Genomic DNA, 15,265 nt, shown 5'->3' with positions numbered 1-15,265 from the left:
GCTGTGATTGGTGCATGATTACTGTCTGTCATTATTGTTACCGCCCTCTGATAATGCAGCATGGGGGAAAATACCAGACTCGGTAGCTTCAGCTGAGTGAGCAGACCCTTCTATTGTTAAATAATTTGGCCGATCGAGAGAAAGGTGAGTGAACAAATGCAAGTGTTTATATAAATAATGTGGCTTGAGTCTGTTAAAACCGATGGCGTCAGACTGGAAGCTAGGATGTGGCAGTTAGGGATTGTTAGCCACCTGGATTCTGAGATGCTAACCCACATTGCAGCATTGAGGAAGGCTAAGGCTCTCGCCACGTTAAGTTAGCTCGCTGGCTAATTTGTCATTGCTGGTTTATAACATACAATTGCACGACAAGAAAACTTCGATAATATGGGGTAAATAAAAAATAAATATCGAATATTTACGATATTTAGTGAATGTGGTCTCCCTTGTTTGACTTTAAATCTAAACCATCCAGATCGAAAATTGCTGTGACCGAGGTTAGCAACCTAGCATGTAAGCGTTGATTAGTGGTCCCAAGTGTTGAGTCCAGCTGCTCAGTCTGCTGTGTGAGTCTGACCTCGAAGTAAACTATTCACACCAACAGATAACCTGTAAAATCAGCGACCTAGCTACTTTAGTAAAACCAGCCAGAACTCCGTCTGCGTTGTTCGAGTGACAACAGCAGCGATGCTGCGTTCACGTAACGTTAAAAAAGTCCATCGATTTGTGATTCTAGTTTCTGTTGCTCTTTTGATCGTTTGTTTCCGTGACAATGTTTTATTCGCAACGAATATGGAAAAATAAGAGGCCTGCCTCGATACTTTAACCTTAAGATTAGACTCTGTCTGTAACTTGTCCTGACCTGTGTTTTCGCTTTCTTTTTCTGGCGGGGAGGATCGTTTAAAACATACAAACCTGTCTGTGTTAGGTCTTAAAAGTATAAATGATCACCTTCTGTGTGATCTCTAATATTCCTTTTTTTTCTAACTCAGAATAAGGTAAGAAGTGCAGGTTCTTTTGATATTCACCTGCAACACATTTTGTAAGTTAATTTAAAAATGCACACCACATTTTCCCAGAACATGAACAATAAACATTTTCAACCATATGTAAAAAGAAAAAAAAGCAGAAGATCCTCATCTTCATCTTCTATAAACTTTTTCTTGGAAATTGTCAGCAAAATAGTTGCATATTTAATTTCTGTTAATTTTCCAATAGACGTACAATTGAGATAATTTCTAATAGATATCATACAAAAGATTGATGTATATATTTGTATTTTGAAAGAAAAGAAAACCCCTCAGACTTTTATTTAATGTTAATTTGCTTCATCTCAGATCAAAATATTACTGATTCAATATAAAAGAGAGCTGGCTGTGGGTCATGGAGCAGGTTGGCTGTAAATGCTAGTTGGTAAATGGTCTGCACTTTTATCCTTAGCAGTTTATTGCATATAACAAATGTAAATAATAATAAGAGTTACAATACATGTCCTGACGTTTACATAATGTAAGAAACAGTTTGGACTTATCCTAATGATAAACTTGAACAATTCGTATATTTTTTGAGTTGTAGGTGACTCGACTGTTTTTGTGCAGGTCTCCTGTTTTACTTATTTGGTGGTGCACACACGTCTGCTCTGGTTTGCATTGAATACATGCCGTTATTAACGAGTGCCTACGAGGTTCTGTGTGGGCGTACCTGCTTATTTCGTGTGTAAAACTTTTAATTCATGTGCAGCCTGCATGTCGGACTTACCTTTCTCCACATGAATGAAAGCATCCTGCATATCGTCTCTGTGATCAGGGAGACTGCATGTCAGTGGTCCCCACTACACCGGTCACGATTGACAGTTTGTTGCATTAGCACAGTAATTAGAGATTATCAGGATCATGTCTTCACAATCGCTGCTTTTTTCCCCTCCATATTGTGATAGACTTGAGGCAGTGATAGTTTACAGCTTCTTAATACAGGCTATATGCAGTTTATATTAAAAAGCCTCAAAGGCAAACAGACCTGCTTGTGTTGCTGTATTTATTATTCTTAATAAGAATTAAAAGTATTTATCCTTTACAGGTTGTTTCTTATTGCACAATGAGCGCATTCACTTTATAAAATGATTTAAAAATGAACAAAGACAGATTATTTGTATGAAAATGTCATAATTGCCACTAATGGGGAAACAGACAATCGCAGATGTAGACGATTGAATATTAATAGCGTGAGAAACGACACCAAAGAGACGATTTAATATGTTTTTAATCCCTGTAATTGGTACTCGACGTCAGGCTTTCATTTGCCATCTTGACTAATTAAGGCATCACCGGGGTAGTTTTTATATGTGAGGTGGCGTAGATGACCTGCCTTGTGTCACCGATCGCACGACAGAACCACAAGCTTGAATTTAAGCCTGGATTTCAGTAGTTTGCTTCAAAAAATATCGATCCATTGTCGTCACAGCTGGTGAACAGTTCTTCTCGCTTTAAACATGGAGGAGAAATCAACCACAACCCTTTTTATCCCTTTAATAACGGGATCTCAAGTCATTTGGCCTTTTTGTTGTTACAAATGCCAAAAAAACCAAACCACTGTTCTGGATTGTTAATTAATGCAATTCTAATCTGATTGATCACCACGTTGGGGTGTGTTCATCAGTATTTGTGTCGGGTCCTGTAGTTCCATCCCTGCTGTTAGCTGTGTCCCAGCGCGCTTCGCCGTTGTTAGTTTTCTCAGTATCAGCAGCACTGGAAGGTCAGTGTGCCCTTGTGCATACAATGCATGTTCAGCTCTCCTTCCTCTTCATGACGTCACTGCCCACTCTGATGAGCACGGCTCTTGTGGAAATGTGTCTTTGCTGTTTTATTGCACCAATGAAACATCTACACGGTGGGCGGGTGGTTATTGAAATGTATTTGTCTGTGTTTAAGGCATCCCACAGGTAAATTGAGAATAAATGAAGGATGAACGCTGTATTCAGTCCGCGCCGAACATATTTTTCAGAGAAAATGAAACATCAGAAGTCATTCATCTACCCCGACAGATGACTTTTGGCTCTGGAAATGTACAAATGCTGTATTTGCTCTGAAATGGTCTTTTTATTGCCTTTAAAAGAACACCAGACCAAGTCCAAGTGTTTTATCTTTTTAAAGCCGCATATATCAGCCACGATTTCTTTTGGATGCCTCAGTCTTACTGAAATGGAAATACTGAAAGGCAAAGAGGGGAATAAAAAGATCTTGTTTAAGTGTGGCTTGACGGCAGCTGCTTGCACCTTATGATGCGCTCATCCTCTTCTATTCTATACGCTCCCCCATCCCATGTTACTCTGATGTGTTGCGTAACAGTAGGGACAGCTGCCAAGACCCAGCTGGCTTCTCAGATGTGCTTTGTCCTCATCACTTGTGACGCAACTTCAGGAAATGCAGCCTGTAGAAGTACCTACTCAAGCACATTCAAACAGGACTGTTAATATGCACCTTAATTTCCCAGAGGGCACCTCCCAAGGGAACAGTAAAGATCCATGTATCTAATATTTCTAGCTAAGAGACCAGTTTAGAATCTATTTGAACATTGTTTTCAGTCGTGTCACTTTGAATCGGGTGTTTATGTATAAAGGTGAAACATTAACCTGTGAAGTGACCATTGCTTTTTGTCTTTCTCTGCAGTGATGTTCCAACGATGCCGATAGTAGATAAACTCAAGGAGGCATTAAAACCTGGTCGAAAAGAGGCAGGTGATGAGGGTGACCTCAACAAACTCCTGGCCTCTTCTGCTAAGAAGGTCCTTCTGCAGAAAATCGAGTTTGAGCCTGCCAGCAAAGGTTTCTCCTATCAGCTGGACAGCCTAAAGAACAAATATGTGATCCTCAATCCCAGAACTGAGGGGGCCACTGGGCAGAAGGCTACCGAGCCTCCTCAAATAAAGAGGCAAGGTAAGCTCTCAAATGTAACTGGAATTTTTCTCTGGGTTTGATATTTTCGATGTCTTTCTCCTAACTTAAGATGATAGCTCTGTGTTTACCTGCACCCTCAGTCTCAGAGAATGTGGTTGGGGGTCAGAGTGATGGGATCCCGGCCCCGCAGAAGATGCTCTTTCCAGGGAACAAGCTGACCCTTAAGTGGGAGCGTGTGTACAGGGTGGGAGCCGGCCTCCACAACCTCGGAAACACTTGCTTCCTCAATTCCACCGTGCAGTGTCTCACTTACACCCCACCGCTTGCCAACTACTTGCTCTCAAAGGAGCACAGTCGTGCCTGTGAGTACCTTTACTCGTGCGCTTGCCAGACTTGCTTTTCATTCACTCACATAATCCTGAACAGTATGCACAAGTCGCACAGTTTGTAAAATGACACGGAGCAGAACGGCATTGTGGGTTTACTTCAAGCTGATTCTGAGCCTTTAGTTTTTTATCTGATTTATGTAGTAAATTTATGTCGTATTGTTTTAACTTTGTAGTCTTACGAAAGCCTTTATGGGGTGTTGAACATTAGCCTCTGCAACAAACACAATGGTAATTGCATTGCTGAGCTATTTTCAGCTTATCTAAGTATTCTGTATCTTTCCCTCATTAAAAAATAACTTCATAAGAAATGTATTAGGAGTGAGATTGACTTTGCAGGGCAGTTGTCTTGTTCCCACATATTTAGCGGAATCTATTTTCTTTTAACATTCAACCGTATGCCAAGTTGATACTTTAAAGTGAAATATATATATATTTTTTTTTGAATTGCATGAAATTGAGGAAGTTTGTCTCGCATAAAGCGTTTGTATCTCGTTTGTGTTTCAGGTCACCAGTCAGGCTTTTGCATGATCTGCGTTATGCAGAACCATATAATCCAAGCCTTTGCCAACACAGGCAACGCCATTAAGCCCGTGTCCTTCATCAGAGACCTAAAAAGTAAGAGCGCCGTGTGGCTGTGTCTGAGCGGTTTGTATTGGCAGCGCAGGTTGGGTCAGGAGTCAGATGTATCAGAGTCTGATATTTAGTTGTAAAACCAGCTGACACTGAGACGCCAAACTTTTCCACTGTTGCAACAACGGCAACCGGTAACTGCAGTATGTAAGTGGAGTAGTGAGAGTGCAGGTAGTGAATGAATCATTCATCGACTGTAAAGATGAGGCTTGAGATGGGCTTTGACGTGCTGTGCTGTAGTCTCATTGCGTCCCAGTCCCCTCCCTCCCTACCTGCGTACTTCTTCCTTGTATGCTGCTGCACTCTCTACCTCCTGTACTTCTTTTTCTGTCCCTCCCCTCCTCCTTTATCTCCTCCCTCCCTCCCTCCCTCCTTCCCCAATGCCCTCTCTGTCTCCTTGTGACTGCGGGCCTAGAGGAGCAGCTTTAGCACAAAAATGTACAAGCCCACCGGCCTCTTTTCGCTCCCTGCATGCGTTTCCCTTTACGTTCGTGTAGCTGATGTCCGAGAAATCTGCCATTCCATCTGGAACATTTCTGTGCTTATTCTCAGTACTACCCCCAAAAAATGATAATATATGGACATGTCGCATCCAACATATATAAGAGCTCAGCTCAGCTGATTGGCTGTGAGATCCTAAGGCAATTCCACAGTTTCATGAACAAAGTTTTTAATAACTGTCTCCATGCAGTTATCTCCCTCCTATAAGTGCCTGGGATTGGTCATAAGTGCATGGGGTCTTGGTCCCCCCCCCTCGATGTGACTCAATTATCCTCAGTGAGTAAGGATGCTGTGCTGGGAATGTAGTGATGACCACATCAGAATTCTGCCAGCTTACGCTCTCCCCTTTCCCATTAAGAAATCACAGAGGGGCAAAGTGTTTCCAGCTGCATTAGCTTTAATGCGAGACTCTTACTGTAGACGAGAGGCCAGCCTGCTGAAGTTACCGACCGTAAGCTTTCTATCTGATCATAGTTGAGCTTCAGATTGATGGTGTGCGAACATTTGAGGTCAGCTTTAAGTAGCCATTTCGGAGCACTCGGTTAACTTCACAGTATATTAACTGAGCAGAAATGCTCTTATTTATTTTTCCTTCATTAATGTTCCTACATGTCACCTTCCTTTTCATAGAATAACCATGCTGGCTGAACAAAATCCCTTTTTTTTCCCTTTTAATTCTCTGTGTTTTACGTAGCTATTTATTTGCTAGTAATCACAACATTTAAGGGACGTCGGAGAAACTTTAAAGATTTGAGCAGTAGATCGAACCCATATTGCAATCAATGATCCACTGATTTCTGCTTTTTTGTTAAATATTATTGTTCTATATTTGTCTCCCACAGAAATTGCCAGACATTTTCGTTTCGGGAGCCAAGAGGACGCCCATGAGTTCTTGCGATACACGATTGACGCCATGCAGAAAGCCTGTCTCAATGGCTACCCCAAGTAAGTTTTTATGCTTATTGTCTGTGTTTTTCCGAAAGCTACGGTGTGATCGCTAACCTGTTTTCTCTCTGTTCTTAGGCTCGATAGGCAGACTCAGGCCACAACATTGGTTCACCAGATCTTTGGAGGTTACCTCAGGTCGAGAGGTATTCGCTGTCCTTCTTTAACAGACAGAAACGTCGGCTTCTAGAACTGTGCAGATTCGCAGATGTTTTGCATTATTGAACAATTCCTCTAGCAGAAATCAATTAAGTCGGTGTCAACAAAAGAAGAAACATGAAATGATTTTGGTTCGATATTTATTCTGTAACAATGCTTTTCATCTGGATCGTGTCCACGTCTTAAGCTGCTGCTGTTTTGCTCTTTGGAAGTTTTTTAAAGAAAAGCGCTTATGATGATTATCTAACAGTGATGGTAGACGTTTCTGCATGCTTTATCGTCTTCAGATTGAGGAGCAGCTTGTTAAATTGCAGGCCCTTCATTATGTGGTTTCAAGTGTCACATTGTCCTAAAACATGCTGTCAGGTTCTGAAACCGGTGATGGTTAAAGTTTGATTTCAGGCACTTCTTTTACTGCACAGGCTGCATTTATCCACACAAATCAGATTTGTTGTTTTGTCTTTCAGTGAAATGCTCCATTTGTAAAAGTGTGTCGGACACGTATGACCCTTACCTGGACATCGCTGTGGAGATACGGGTATGTTGCACAACGTCTCCAGATGGTTTTTATTAGACGGAATAACATAGAGTTGCAGCAGCAACACTGAAGTGTGTATTTTTTTTTCTTATTCGCAGCAAGCTGCAAACATAGTGCGAGCCCTGGAGCTATTTGTCAAACCAGATGTTTTAAGTGGAGAGAATGCCTATATGTGCGCCAAGTGAGTGTCATTTCTATTCTCTGACATCGTCCATGGTTGTGTTGGTGTTATGGCAAACATTTATTCGGGTAAGAGATGATCGTGAATCTTTCTGTGGTCGCAGGTGCAAAAAGAAAGTGCCGGCCACCAAGCGCTTCACTGTCCACCGAACATCTAACGTGCTGACCCTCTCCCTGAAGAGATTTGCCAACTTCAGCGGAGGAAAAATAACAAAGGTAAGCGGTTGATTTGCACACCGCTGACTGTTTTAAAAGAGCCTTCTCTTTCCTCTGTGTGTCTCAACTCGCTTTTGTTTCATTGTCCTTTTTTCCTCAGGATGTTGGTTACCCAGAATTCCTCAACATCCGTCCCTACATGTCTCAGAGCTCAGGTGACCCTGTTATGTACGGCCTCTATGCTGTCCTGGTGCATTCTGGCTACAGCTGTCATGCTGGCCACTACTACTGCTACGTCAAGGTAAAGTGACCACTGCGGTCTTACGTCTTCATTTTAGAATATCTGCTTGAAATTAACAGCCGTTTTTTTTTTTTTTTTTTTTTTGTGCTTGTTTATCTCTTTCCATTGTAGGCAAGTAATGGACAATGGTACCAAATGAATGATTCAATGGTGCACTCGAGTAACATCAAAGTGGTTTTGAACCAGCAGGCTTACGTCCTTTTCTATCTGAGGTAAGACATTGATCATTTTTAAAAAAAATAGAACCAGATCTGCACCTCCTGAGTGTATTATTACATCAACTGATTTCTTTAATTGTATCATGAAGGATCCCTGAAACGAGGAAGAATGCAGATGGACAGGCCACAAAGCAGGGGATGTTGCATTCTGGGAAGAATAGTGCATCATCAGAGCAGATAAAGAGGGCCAGTCTGAATGGGCCTCTCTCCTCCCCGCAGGTCACAAAGGTAAAGGAAGAGCTGATGTTTGATCCTATTCATTTTTTTTTTGAGTGTTTGTCTAGTTTGGCACCTTTTGACTTTTAGTCAAACTGAATACATCGTTTTGCATCAAAGTTCAATACTTCTTGGCAGAAACTGGAGCCTTCACAGCTGCGTAAGATCCAGTCTATGGATGGTGGGTTGGGTTTGCCCATTTCCAGGAACGGTGCGAGCACTCAGTCCCAGTCCAGACTTTCCAACTGGACATCATCCTCCAACGGTCCACCCAAGCTGCCCGGTGGACCCACGGTTATCGAGGAGCCTTCCAAGAAGGTGAAGAAGCCCTCTCCCCAGAGTCAGGTGCAGTCCCGCAGCACCACCCCGACTCCTTCCAACAACGGGGTCAGCAGGGCGGAGGGGGATAAAAAACAAGGTGGCGAGGGCAGAGGCATGGCAGCGTCTACCTCATTTAAGTCTTTGTCTGACTCTTCCTCTGCTGACACCACTGACTCAAAGGTACAATAACCAATGCAAAAGCACAAATACAAATCCTGCTTTTAGGTTGTGTGGATGCCGAAGCTGTGATCCTAACCAATGATGGTCCTTGTGTTGGCCAGGACTCTGTTGGTCCCAAAAGTGCTCCAGTGGGAGAGACTCCTTCCACTCCTCGCAAAGGCTCCGGTGGCCTCGCATCTCCAGCCAGGAGCATTGAACGCTCTCAGAGCACAGAAGAGCAGAAGACGGCAAAAATCAAACCCCCAGCTCTCAACAACATCACATCTGAGGCCACCAGCACCATGTCACCACCACCTGCCAAGAAACTGGCGCTGTCAGCCAAGAAGGTAAACGCCATCCACGTTAGCTCGACCTCTTCCTGCTGTAGCACGCGCTCCGAGTAGTTTGTGTCACTTCTTACTGCTACCCAAAATGTTGTCGTTGATTTCAGTGAGTGGCTGTATAAAGGCAGTTAAACACGCTCACATCTCTGCTAGTTTTCCTTTCTGTTCTGTGTGATGTTATTTTTCCAGTGTGACCTGTCTAATCAACCATGTCAGCACTTGTCTTCCTTTTCTTTAGTTTCTCTTTTTTTCTAACCATTTCTAATTCTTCTCTGCCATACCCTTTCCTCTTTATTTCCCCTCCCCCCCCTTCCATCTTTTCCTTCCATCCCTTTCCTTATTTGATTTTCTTCCGTATTTTTGGTCACATTCATGGCTATTTTCTTTAGACCACCAAGTTTTTATTTATGTCGATAACTGCAGGCTCGCAGCCGGAGTCTGAGCAGCACTGATGCTCTGCCCCATTTGCCACACCAGCTGTCCAGTGACCCCATGCATCACAATCAACTTAACTCCCTCATTGTTGCTTCGCCCACTCACATTCACAGGTATGAAATGTGAACTTGATTTTACTTGGGAGGTGCAATTCAAGATTGAGATTTGTCTATTTGAATTGATTAAAATATCGGGTTTGTCTTGATGATTTTCAGCCCATTTCATTCGACTAAAGCCCAGCCATCACATTCTGCCCACTCACGTAGATCCTTGGTACAGCAGAGCCCACAGAAACAGTCTCTTCTCTCCACACCGCAAAAACCAAATGCCAGCCTTTTTCATAAAACCAACGGGCTTCAAAGTCCGGCCCCAAAGAGTCCCAAGTCTTCCAACAGCCTCAGCTCTGTGTGTCAAGAGCCAGACTTCAACTCTTCTGCTCAGAAAGCCAGCCAGAAGAAGAAGAAGAAAAAGAAGCGGCGGCACTCTGAGGTGGAAGGCGACACGCAGCCGGATGCATCCGCAGCCCCCGTCACGCAGTCCAGCCCCGCTGAGTCGGCAAACGAGAAGAAGCGCAAGAAGAAGAAGAAAAAGCGAAAGCGGGAGAGCGAGGATGGTGAAAGGAACGAGAGGAAGTGCGTCCCGTCTCATTTGGACGCATCATGTCAGGAGGAGGATTGGTGTCAGGGTGGCTTATGGAGCCTAACATCTACTTCAGATGCAGAACTATCAAAGGAACAGCCTCCGTTATCTCGCGCAAGCCCAACACGGTGCGAGTCAAACCAGACGGAGGAGAGCAGGAAGAAGAAGAAGAAGAAGAAGAAAAAGATGACTGAATTTGAAGAGGCTCTGCAGGAAGCAACTTCTGCGTACCCCACATCAAAAAGGTGGGCGGGAGTTCTGTTTTTCAGTCATTTAGAACATCCGTCTGCATTTCTAGTTTATCCAGAAAATACATACTGTTCTAAATGTGTTTGTAGGGATGTACATCAGGTGTTCTCCTCTCTAAATACTTTATTTGCTTTGACATGCAGTAAAAAAAGATGTCTGCTTTGTGGCTTTTCTAACCCCCCTCCCCCTCCAAACAGTAATCCTGACATGAAGACCACAGACATTTCTAATGACACAACCGATTTAATAATGATGAAAAAGAAATTAAAAATTAAGAAGAAGAGACTAAAAGAAGAGATGCGACAGCGGGAGGAGAGCAAGCATCCTGAGCCTGGAGCAGCCAAACCCCCCTCCACAAAGAGCACCACAGAGAGCAACGAAACAGGCAAAACAAGGACAGGTATGTCAGCAGGGGCTCCTGGATTTATGCCAGGGGAAGTGTAGGGGGGGGGCTGTGTAATCTTGTGGTCCTTAAAAAAATGACCAAGCCAGAAGAATATGATTAACAAACACACAAGGACTATTTCTAACATTAAGCTTCAGCGTAATGATAGCATGTAGATAGACAGATGCTTTATAGATCCAGAAGGAAATTTGTGGGATTTGGCTTACTGTTATTGATGTGCTAAATTTCTGTGTGCAAATGCTACATTTATTGTGATGATAATGACTGAGCGGAACTTTTGAGCTGCTAAAAACCTGGCATCGACAAGCTTGAAATGAGGATTATTTATGGTAATTAGTTACTTATGCTACTTGATTGTTGTTAGTAGTGCACAGACCTTTGGTCAGAAACTGACATTGAGATCCATTCATATGCCATAGCCCTCCAATGTCAAAAAAGGCAGGTTAACGCCAGTGGGAGTGGGAATTAAAACTCTCTGCTAGATAGTCTTTTTAAAATTTACTTTACAAAACACGGGAGTTGCAGACAAGTGACATGCAAGGTCTGCATGTGCACAGTTCCATTAGTGAGGGTTAGTAGGAAAATAAACGTAGAAGATAAAGATTTGGTTGCAAAAAGAAACAACGGACCGGAGAAGTGGCTCGGTTGATTAATCTGACCCGAATGACAGCAGAGCCTCGCGCTAATTCAGACTCCCTCATTGCGCGGGAGTCACTCACAGCAGTTTTTTTCAGCTCTACGTGTGTCTCCCTTCTCAAGTCAAGAGAGACGCTATAATTTGGCCTGTCACATCCCAATGGGCCGGTCCAGTCATTTTCACCTTGAGCCGGAGCATCTCTGCAGCCTTCCCTTGGTTAGACAGGATGTTTAGAATGAGCTAAGCCAAGCAGTCTCCACCTCTCAGTGGCGTCCATTGCTCTCCCTGACACCACTGGCACGGATAATAGAATAGGTATGGAAGATGTATATGTATTGAGATATTTAGACAGGTGCTTTGTTGTGAAGAAACCAAAAGCAACACATAAACATACAGATATTAAAGCTTGTAAAGTTTTTGTAAGAAGTGTGAAGTGATTATTGGTACAACCACATCATAAATTTACTCTGCACCAACATAGCTTCACTTCACTATTCTACAGAGGATGGATTGTTAGGTTTTGAGAGGGACTGATTGGTTATTAGATCAGTTTCTTAATTTCTGTTTTTCTGATGGTTTCCAGCCACAGTGGTGGTGTGGGACAGCCAAGTGAAAGATGGCTACAAACGCAGCCAGGCGCCAGCGGCAGATGGAAGTGCGTTGGGCGATGCCCCGAGCCGTGCTGCTCGCGTAGCCTGGGACGGAAAAAAGAGCAGCGACGTGGTGGAAGAACTACTCCAGAACGCCACAGATAAAGCCTACGGAGCCAACGGTGAGCCACGGAGTGATGTGCAAATCTGAATGTGTGCCTGGTGACTGCTTTGTGGAAAGTGCGTCCTGAAATGCATGAACACGTTTTGTATTTCTTACATAGTCCTCAGTTGGGATGGGGAGGTCTCTGCTATTAGCAGAGATGCTATTGAGGATGTCCACAATGCCAGGAGTGACACTGTGATCGATGAGTGGGATGAAGAATTTGACAGTGGGAAGGTGAGGAGAAAACGAATGTCATGAATTAGTGCTTCTATGTCATAAAACACAAATCGGTCAGTGTTTATGCTCCGTTTTGATTTGCATTCTTATATATGTTTAGGTAAAGAAAGTGAAGAACTATAAAAGAGAAAAGTGGAGAAGCGGCAGCAGCATCTTCCAGAAGATCCAGGATAGGCGGAACAAGTGGTCTGTAACACCTGGAGGGAAGCGGGTGTTTGGAGTCCGTCGCTGAGCCCAGATTGCGGCGAACGTCTCGCCTACTGCAAATCAAGACAATATTCTCCATCAAATTTCTGTTTCTCCATCCTTTTTATTCCCCATCTCTGCATTGGGTTCGCTTTGGTTTTCCCAATTTTAAGTCTGAGATATGTGCCGCAGACGGTTTGACCAACAGCGTTTTCATCAATCAGGTCCCGCTTAAACAGGAAATGTTTTCTTCATTGGCAAGCCGGATTGGATCTCAGAACCCAGATTAATCTGAATGCCACAGTGAGCGTCCCAAAACCATTACGCGTCCATGTCGCAAGTTTATTGTATGCCGACGTCCCTTTGAGCATTAGTTGTTGCTCCGAAAGCAACTCTGAAATGAAATAGAAATGCACCATAACTGTGAGGAGTAAGCTGTAACTCTGGCTTCTTTTGATGTTCTTCTATACTAAATTACAAAGATTCAAAATGATTTGAAAAACGTATATTTTAAGTTTCCTAAATTGTATTTTTTATGGCCCTTTTCCCCCTCACTGTTTTTATTTACTGCACTGTGGCATTTATTTTTTAATTTTTTTGGACCAAATTTTGCCTGCATATGTTGGTAAAAACAGAGCTTTAAATATTCACCCTTCTCCAAATACGCACGTCTCAGCTGCTTCGAGAAAATTGACGAAGCCTAATTTCGTTTTTAGTTCTGCGAATCTTGATATATATTTTTCTTTTGTGCTCTTTTTGCTCCTCACCAAATTCACTTACTTCAGATTTTCTGAAAATCTGGACCACGAAAACACGGTCTGCCAGTTTCTACAAGCTTTAACTATCTGTGTGTCTGTGTTGTTTTCAAACGGCTCATAGTGCAACGGGCTTTTTATGGCGTTGAAGTTGGGGTTTCTGGGGGAAGCGGTAGTTTTCAGCGGTGCAGATATTAAAGCGAGCATCTCGTCTGTTTCTCATTTGGAAGGATCCAGTCTTGGAGATTGGACCCGTTTGATCCTCTGCAAATGAACTTCACCACAAACTTTTCACCAATGTCCTGAAATAAAGGGGTTACATTTTATACTGAAGGCACTGTGTCAGAATGGGACTGCCACATGATCATTTACTGTCCTCGTGTATCTTTTATCTCTATGCAATTTTCTGACCATCACACTGGTCACCAAGAAACTGGGCTTAGACTCAGGAACCCAGACCTCTCGTATCTCATCTATACCTCTGTTCAGATCAAACCCCCCGTTGTTTCATATCATTGTAGCCCTTCTGCCTGGACCACCAAGTTGCATCCTGTACAAACTGTTTTATACAAAGTATTTCAGGTGTGGGAACCATGGGCACGTCCTCCACTGATTTTCGGGCACAGAAAAGCTAATGTTCTAACAAACTGCTTTGCCTCTGCAGAAGACTGTACAGTCCATCTCGTGCCACCTGTGTTTTCCCCTCCAGTGCTGTAAAGATTCGCCCATGCATTTTTCATTCTAGAGATGTTGCCTTGAATTGGCTATAAAAAGAAATAGGATTTAATGTTATAAATATATAATTTAAAGAAGAAAAGACACAGATCTTTAATGTGCTACTAATACTCAGATTAGTTGGTGGACGTTAACTTGAGAATTTATCTGCAAATGTGTTTGTTTGTGTATAAGAGAGTTGTCTGTTTTTATGCGAGACCTTCCCTGCGTCACTGTAGAGTGTACAGTACAAGAGAGGAAATGGCAGTCTAATTTCCGTAGGAGGTTGGTTGACTGTTAAACTGAAACTAGGGTGGGACTCTCAAAGTGTCACAGAGGAACTCTTACTAAAGCGAATGGACATTTCCATGTTTGCATTGATGATTCTGTATTTTGCACCATCTTTTCTGAGCAGTGGAGAGAATTTTCATAGTGAAAGTTGCTCTTGCCATGTTATAGTTAACTATAAGGTGCAATAAAGTTGTGACTTTTGTGAGGTGACCGTGTACTTTTCTGTCTTGTTCTGCTTCAGTTTAGCAGTGTTAAGTATTTCCACTGTGGAAATTTGTGGGGAAGGAATGATTCACACGCACCTGAGCTGGGTTTCTACTGGCAGTTTATGCACCTCTTCCTTGGCTTACGTAGGTATTTTTTAACCAGTTCTTGCTGACAGTCTGACTGCATCTTGCACTTACAGTATGAGGAACCCGAGAAAGGGTTTTTCCTTAAACGTGGCACTAATGCACAAGCGTGCACAGGCAAATGTGCTTTATCTACAACAAAGAGCTAGTTGAGCAATCTTCGTCGCTTAAGCTTCCTCCAACTGTGCCCCAACAAAGAATCCTCTGTCAAAGACGGGTTTTCTTCTGGACAACGTCAAGTCAAAATCGGCTAAGCCGATGCTCTGAATTTGAATTAATTTCACCGAGCATGAGCAGAAGAGAAGAGAAACCTCTGCATCCATTGTGTTTTGTCTTTCCTTTAATTTGGCACCTGGTAGCTGATGCATTTTGCAGCTTAAGACTCAGATGTTGTTTCGGACTTGGAAGAGACAAAGTTGCAGAAAACAGTGAATATAAGACAATCAGGTTATGGTGTGTCAGGTTTGTTCTCTGCTGTCTCAAAAGTGAAAAAAGTACTATTGCTAATGACTATCTTAAATTAAGGTTTATGTTTGTTAATTGGTGTATACTTAGTTTTTTTTTTTAATAATTGCTTTTTTTTAGTGTGTGCTTATATGTTAAATGAATAGAAATCTCAGCAATAAACTACCGAGCAAAGTTAAAGGTGAGTTGGACCGTG

The 15,265-nt window shown here is 42.7% G+C and overlaps 1 protein-coding gene across 2 annotated transcripts; it reads left to right on the top strand.

Moving 5' to 3' along the window:
- Window positions 1-50: 50 nt before the first annotated feature.
- Window positions 51-14,459, top strand: usp36 (ubiquitin specific peptidase 36). Of its 2 annotated transcripts, none has more exons than XM_072368312.1 (20): window positions 51-144; window positions 3,666-3,931; window positions 4,033-4,254; window positions 4,786-4,896; window positions 6,255-6,357; window positions 6,436-6,503; window positions 6,984-7,054; window positions 7,153-7,235; window positions 7,339-7,450; window positions 7,551-7,691; window positions 7,803-7,903; window positions 7,999-8,137; window positions 8,264-8,626; window positions 8,728-8,952; window positions 9,373-9,497; window positions 9,600-10,268; window positions 10,470-10,672; window positions 11,899-12,087; window positions 12,190-12,305; window positions 12,409-14,459. In XM_072368312.1, exons 2-20 carry the CDS (start codon window positions 3,679-3,681, stop codon window positions 12,538-12,540), a joined length of 3,426 nt encoding a protein of 1,141 aa, XP_072224413.1. In that variant the 5' UTR covers window positions 51-144; window positions 3,666-3,678; the 3' UTR covers window positions 12,541-14,459. The 2 variants fall into 2 exon arrangements, with proteins under 2 accessions (XP_072224413.1, XP_072224412.1); XM_072368311.1 differs by having other exon boundaries at window positions 8,246-8,626.
- The last annotated feature ends 806 nt before the right edge of the window (window positions 14,460-15,265 follow it).

Source organism: Leuresthes tenuis, unplaced genomic scaffold (genome assembly GCF_036924035.1).
Source record: "Leuresthes tenuis unplaced genomic scaffold, fLeuTen1.0.hap1 SCAF_17, whole genome shotgun sequence".
In the NCBI taxonomy this organism is placed as follows: domain Eukaryota; kingdom Metazoa; phylum Chordata; class Actinopteri; order Atheriniformes; family Atherinopsidae; genus Leuresthes; species Leuresthes tenuis.
The sequence above is the reverse complement of the archived record's forward strand: the minus strand, read 5'-3'. Positions and strand labels throughout refer to the sequence as shown.

Coding starts and splice junctions, on each gene's coding strand:
- usp36 (XM_072368311.1), top strand. CDS start 3,679: ATGCCGATAGTAGATAAACTCAAGGAGGCATTAAAACCTGGTCGAAAA. Junction 4,255..4,785: donor AAAGGAGCACAGTCGTGCCT/GTGAGTACCTTT, acceptor TTTGTGTTTCAG/GTCACCAGTCAGGCTTTTGC. Junction 8,953..9,372: donor TGGCGCTGTCAGCCAAGAAG/GTAAACGCCATC, acceptor CGATAACTGCAG/GCTCGCAGCCGGAGTCTGAG.